The 7,277-nt window shown below is 31.6% G+C and overlaps 1 protein-coding gene across 1 annotated transcript; it reads right to left on the minus strand.

Annotated features, from left to right (window-relative positions):
- Positions 1-5,567: 5,567 nt before the first annotated feature.
- Positions 5,568-6,173, minus strand: LOC131046819 (ethylene-responsive transcription factor ERF095-like). The gene has a single exon (XM_057980606.2). The coding sequence runs from the start codon at positions 6,164-6,166 to the stop codon at positions 5,600-5,602; it is 567 nt and encodes a 188-aa protein (XP_057836589.2). The 5' UTR covers positions 6,167-6,173; the 3' UTR covers positions 5,568-5,599.
- Between the last annotated feature and the right edge of the window lie 1,104 nt (positions 6,174-7,277).

Consider the following 7,277-nt stretch of genomic DNA (forward strand, 5'->3'; position numbering starts at 1 on the left):
AACAAAGCATATTGATATTTAATATCACTTTGTTTGTGAAGTGGTGGAAGGAGGACAAATCTCTTTAGCCAAGATTCACACTAGTATAAACCCTGCAGATATTATGACGAAACCTATTAGTAGAGAGAAGTTCATTTGGTGCAAAACTTCTCTTGGTCTATAGATTATGTGATGATAGGTAGCATTGGCAATGGTCTTTCAGTAGAGGAATTATTCAAGAGTTTAAAATTTGGCTTCAAGTGGGAGAATGTTGGAATGTGAAGTCAATTGGGACTCGTCTTCCATATGTGTCATACAATTGTCATCAATTAGGACTCTGGTCCCGTATGTGTCATACATGTAATTGTGTGAGTCATACTTACTATATTTAGTAAGTTGTCTCCAACTAGGACTTTACAACTCGGTTGTATTGACTTAGTAAATTATTAAGTGATTCATAGTATAATAATGTTGGACTCTATATGTGTCAGCCTTGTAGACGATTGAGTGCCACATATAGGCTTATTCAATAATATGACTATAGTGGTGGCATTCGAAGAGTTAGAGGTGGCAAATTTGAGAACTTAATTATTGCATTAAGTTTCTCAAATTTGTATATATATAGAGTAGCTCTTCCTCCTTTAAGAGCCAAAGGCCTAAAAGGCTTTGAGATTGTTGTAACTCTGTAATTCTTGAGAATCAATATGAAAGACAAAATTTGCCCGTGGTTTTTTATTGATATATTTTTACCATGTTTTTCCACATAAATTTGTGTGTTATATGCTATTATTCTTCTTTGCAAATTTTCTGCACTTGTTATTTTTCTCACATGAAATACAATCAAAACTAAAAACAGAATACAAATACAATCAAAATTCGAATGTAATAAAAGAATTATTGAAATACAATTAAGAATGAGAAATGTTTTCGAACTCCAACTTTCAGACTGAATTTATTATCCATCCTTCACCAATATTCTCTTGTTGGCACTTTAAATCCACACAATATGCTACATAAGTTTTTTGGGCACTCAATATGACAATGTCAATAAATTTGTTCTCAGGGCATTCATGTTAGGCTTATGATAATGGCATACGGTTCCCACTTTAGCGATTCTTTCAAACTCGTCTTTTTAAAAATGTATTTATAAACTCCAGTTTCATAAAATTAAAAGGCGATCATCCATCAGTAAACAAAGGTGACGATGGATTGCTTTTACCTAACATTAGGTACGAAGGGAAGGGTCTGCTTTGTATCAGATTTTGCAAAATACGATTGATTTTTATGTGATTTTTATCATTTCAATTTTTATAATTCGTTTTTACAATGTTAAAATCCAAAAAATTTGACAAAAATTTTTAGTCAGAGATCATTTCAATTTTCATAATTAAAGGTCTTAAAAAACAGCTCACATTTGAAATATTTTGGATGACAGTAAACTAGATTTACGCAGCATATAAATTTCTTGAATTTTTTTGGATATGATTGTGTAAACAGTTTTTCATCAACATTTGAGAAAATATTCTATGACCCATCATCAGAATGAAGTGATAAAAAAATAAAATTACTACAAATTATTTAGAATTGATATTTTCAAGTGAAGGCATTGAAGGCTTTAAAAAACAACTCATGTTTGGAAGACTTTCAGATGATAATGAAACTAAATTAACACACAGAAACAAAGAGTTGAGTAGCTAATTCTATTAAACTAAACTGAACTTTTCATAGAAATTTGTTGAAAGCTTTTGGATATGGTTGTGTAAACATTTTTCTATCACCATTTCAGATCATATTCTATGATCCATATCAGAATAAAATGAGTCAAAAAAAAGAATAATTTACTACAAATTATTTAGATTTGATATTTACAAATAAATTATATCAGTGCTCAAAGGAATTGAAGGCCTAAAAAGTAGATCACATTTGGAAGACTTCTGAATGAATGACAGTGAAACTAGATTGACACACAGAAACACAGAGTTGAATAGCTAATTCAATTGAACTAAACCAAATTTCTCACAGAAAATATTTGAAAGCTTCAAACATTTTCCCATCAACATTTCAGATCATATTCCATGATCTATAATCAAAATGACATGAGCCAAAGAAGATAATAATTTACATCAAATAATTAAAATTAACATTTTCAAATGAACCATATTAGTGTTGCTCTTTGATATTTTTGTCCTCGATGACAAGAAAATAAAAAGGGAGGAATTGTGTTCATTAAGCATGTGGTTATATTCTATTATAAAAGTCTTTCTCTCGGGCCAGGCTGGTGACACGGATACATTGTATAAAGCTGACTTGGCATTTAATGAATGGTATCTTTGGTTAATATTGTGTTTAATATTTCTACGGACTAGCAGCATATTCTTGGAATACTTTATGTGACCGACATATTAAAAGTTTTTGGAAGCATCGCTTTGTTTCATTTGTTTTGAACAAGTTTTTTTTGAAGTCCGTCTCTAACCCTAGACGCCATGAGAGATGCAGCCGCTGTAGCAAAGAAGCTCGAGTTAGTTTGTTTGGTTGGGAAGAATGATGCAAGGGTGGACTTAACAGTGAGCTAAATGGATTTCTGGTTAGTTTCTTTTCAGTTATCAATGAGGTTGCGTATTACAGGTAATATTCTTGTTCAACTGTTTAAAAAGATTCAGGTATTTCGAATCTGGGGTTTCAGTCATGAAAAATGGAAATAATGAAATAGATTTAGCCTTATTTTTTGGTTTTCAAAGTTGGGAAATTCAAGCATCTTCAGTTTATTTAGATCAATACAGAGTCAATGACATTATCTCTTAGCGTCATTTTTCGTTGCACAGTTAATCGGTTATTTTTTTTCAGTTTGCAAATTCCCGTAAGGGTTTGGTAACCCTATACGAGGGTTATTCTTGAAGACGTTTTTTTTTGTGAAGAGAATAGTTTAAAAATAGAACAGAACATGTTAAAAAAAAATGTGAGGAGTGTGAATAAGGGGAAAACAAAGAGTTTGTTGAAAAAGAAAACAAAGTGCTCTGTGTATAACAAAAGATTATCAGAGATTTTGGATAGACGAGGGTTCTAGAGTATTACTCTGTTTTGTTGCAGAGTACATGAGGCTATAGTGGTTGAAATTATTTTGTTGATTCAGAGATTGAGTTTTCTCTCTGATAGTGTTTAATTTCTTTAAAAGAATGTTATTATTCTCTATCTGTGTTACAAAGACATGAAGAATATTGTTGCAAAAATCATTTAGAGAGAATCATTTATACAGATTGGTAAAATATACTCGCTCCAATCACTGATGGTTTTGTGACTGCAGAACTAAAAGCAATCATAAAATTACCAGTGACTGTAGCTTGAGTTGGAATGTTTATATTGGATAAGAAAGAGGGGTTGGTGCTCCTTGAGGCTTTGTGGCTTCTAAATTTTGTGTACTGAGTTGGTGCTCTTTGAAATAATATAAGGAATCTTACCGAGTGGTTTTTCTACCCCAGGAGGGTTTTCCACTCATGAAAATCATGGTGTTATGTGCCTTGTCTTGTCTCAGTTTGTCTTACTAGTTTATGCTCTGATACTTCATGTCTTTAGCTCTTTTTATTTCATACTCAGTTTTGTTGAATTTATGTGATGCAATCTTTGCAATACTCGTTTAGATGTTTCATGTTTTTGTAAAAGACTCAATAACATTTTATTTTCTGAAAAGCATGAATCAAGTTTTTCAGTTGGTCTTATTGTGTAATTCTTGCTTCGTTAAAAGTGTTATATCAAGGTGTTAAGTCTCATTTGTTCAGTCTTTTCAACTTTCATTCATCTGTGCTTATTGTGAAACAAAATTGCCAAGTTGAGAAGGAGTTCTTGTTAAAATTGTTACACTCTGATTCACCCCCCCCCTCTCAGAGTGTCTCCACTTCCAACAATTAGTGATCAAAGGAATTGAAAGGCTAAAACAACAGCTTACATTTGGAAGACTTCTGAATGATAGTGAAATTAGATTGATGCAGATAAACAAAGAGTTGAATAACTAATTGCATTATTCAGTAAGACATTTCAGATCATACAACACAATCCTTTATCAAAATTAAATTATAATATTAGAAAGACACTAGACTTCAACAAGTATAATTACCAAACAAGCAGACCAACGATAAAAAGCCAAGTATACTAAAGCAAATATCTCAGAGAAAGCCCAATGACAATTTAGATTAGGAAAATATTGTGTATTATATAGTTTTGAAGTTTTGTATAAAATTGGAAAGTTTGGTTCAGAATCAACAACGAATGTAAAACTCACTGTGGGACTAAGAAATTAGCGTGTCCTGTAAAGAAGAGCACCACGAAGCAGTTATTATTTCACTAGTGAGAAGAAGCTCTTCCAAATAATCCACACCCATATCATCCAACTCCATCACAGATCTCTCACTGCCTCACATGTTCTTCTGTCTTCTTCTTTTGCAATATGATCTCCACTTCCAAGACTTTCCTCCTCGAATGCTTGTGAACTCATGAAATGACAGTTTATTATAGGAAAGTTGAGGATAGCTCTTGGGCCTCAACCATCATCAAAATGACTCACAAATTATTTAGAATTGATGTTTTCAAGTGAATTATATCAGCATCAAAGGAATTGAAGTCTTTAAAAAAAATAAAAGTGAAACTAAGTTGACACACAGAAACAAAGAGTTGAATAGCTAATTCTATTAAACTAAACCAAACTTCTCATAGAAATTTCTTGAAATCTTTTGGATATGATTGTGTAAATTATTTTCCATCAACATTTCAAATCATATTTCATGATCCATCATGAAAATGGAGTGAGCCAAAAAAGAGAATAGTTTACTACAAATTATTTAGAATTGATGTTCCCAAGTGAATTATATCAGTGGTCAAAGGAATTAAAGGCCTTAAAAAACTGAGCTCATGTTTGGAAGACTTTCAAATGACAATGAAACTAGATTGATGCACAGAAACAAAGAGTTCAATAGCTAATTCTAATAAACTAAATCAAATTTCTCACACAGTTATCTGGAAAGCTTCTGGACATGATTGTGCAAACATTTTTCCATCAATATTTCAGATCATATTCCATGATCTATCATCAAAATAACATGAGCCAAAGAAAATAATAATTTACATCAAATAATTTAAAATTGATGTTTTCAACTGAACTATATCACTGATCAAAGGAATTGAAGGGCTAAAACAACAACTCACATTTGGGAGACTTTTGAACAAAAGTGAAACTAGATTGACGCAAATAAACAAAGAGTTGAATAACTAATTTTACTATTTAGAATAATGATGTTTCTACAGTTCATAATGACTTTAAATAGTTTTTAAAGATAAAACTGTGTTAAGTTATTTACAAAAATTGACATTTCAGATCATACTACACAATCCTGCGTGAAAATTAGATAATAAAGAGACAAAACAGATAAAGAGACAAGACAGTTTAAACAAGTGTAAATAACAAACAAGCAGATTAACTATGAACCTGGAAAAAGCCAATTACACTAAACTAAATGTCTCACAGAATGCCCAATGATTAGGAAAATATTGTGTATAATATACTTTTGAAGTTTTGTATAAAATTAGAAAGTTTGGTTCAGAATCAACAGTGATTATAAAACACACCGTGGGACTAAGAAATTAGCCTGTCCTGTAAAGAAGCAGAGCACCACGAAGCAGTTATTATTTCCCTAGTGAGAAGAAGGTCTTCCAAATAGTCCACACCCATATCTTCCAACTCTATCACAGATCTTTGACTGCCCTCACCTGTTCTTTCTTCTTCTTTTTCTTCTTTTATAATATGATCTCCACTGTGAAGACTCTCTTTCTCCTCCTTGAATGCTTGTGGACTCATCAAATGAGAGTTTATTATAGGAAAGTTGATGATAGCTCTTGGGCCTTTAATGCTGATGGCAGCTCTGTCATAAGCCATGGCTGCTTCCTCTGCATTATTGAATGTCCCAAGCCATATTCTAATCCCTTTTCTGTTTGAGTCTCTAATCTCAGCAGCATATTTCCCCCATGGCCTTTTTCTCACACCTCTGTAATGCTTTTCTCCCCCCACTTGCTTCCTTTCATGCCCGATCTCATCTCTATCTCCACGAGAACTTAGTGGTATTTCATTTACTCTAACTTTCTTGATAAGAATGGGTTCATTGTATTCTCCTCCTCTCTTGATCTGTACCTTGGAGGTGCTCATTGCTTTTCCTTTGATTGGCAGATGAGGATTCACAATTGAATTGGTTGAGCATTAGAATTTTTCCTTTTATACACAAACCAGTGAATTAAAAAACGTTTGACTCGTGTGTTAAGGAGAGGCCTTGTCAACTTTTGCCGGCCGAAAGACCCGATTGCAAAATTTTCTTTGTTAAATTAGGGATTGGTCTAGAGTTGGACAAATTAAAAAAATGACAAAAATGTCGTGTGCTTTGAATATTCTTTAGGAAATAATGATAAAAAACATATGGAAGACAGTATAATGTCGTCACATCTCCCAGGTTGGTCCACTTTGGCATCTTAGGGTTTTGGAGGTTAGTTCAGATTTCAAAGTTTATTGCACATGGGTGGCCCAACGGTCGTTTTCGTTTTGACGATTTTTAGAAGTACTCGTGAAGTAAGTAATATTACGTGAGGTCATTGCCAATAGTTGATTTGACTCTTACAATCTTTAGATTTGATGAGGTGGCATGGGGCATTCTACATTTGAGAAAATTTAAATTTATGTTATATTTTGGATTTCAATTAATTAATAAATAAAATTAAATATGTATTTGATTCAAAAATTTAAAATTGTGTTATATTTTGGATATCAATTGATTAATAAATAGAATTAAATATGTATTTGACTTGAAAATTAAAATTGTGAATTTAGGGGAATGGATATCTTTAAGTCCTTGGTTCTAAGTCAAAGAGGTTCTTGTGCTTTTTTATTGGATAGAAAAAACATTTGTGGATGACCTCCATAAAAAAATGTCATGTTAAAATTTAATTAACTAATTAATAAATAAGGTCAAATATGTATTTTGAGTGTTAGATTGACAATAATTGATATTAAAAGAGATTTTAACATTTAATATTTAAGTTTGAGAATCTAGTCAATTAGAAAAATTGTTGATATCAATAGTTCAATTTGAAATTAGAACATTTTACATATTTTAATGAAAGTATAAATTAATCTAGATTAATTTATGAGAGTTAGGACTCATAAATTAGATAGTTATAAAAATTATTTTTTAAAAGGTATAAAAAGAGATGGTGTTAGTTTTAAATTTGATGAGATATATTTTCTATGTGATTTTGAGATTTGATGA

The sequence above is a fragment of the Cryptomeria japonica genome, chromosome 8, assembly GCF_030272615.1.
Source record: "Cryptomeria japonica chromosome 8, Sugi_1.0, whole genome shotgun sequence".
In the NCBI taxonomy this organism is placed as follows: domain Eukaryota; kingdom Viridiplantae; phylum Streptophyta; class Pinopsida; order Cupressales; family Cupressaceae; genus Cryptomeria; species Cryptomeria japonica.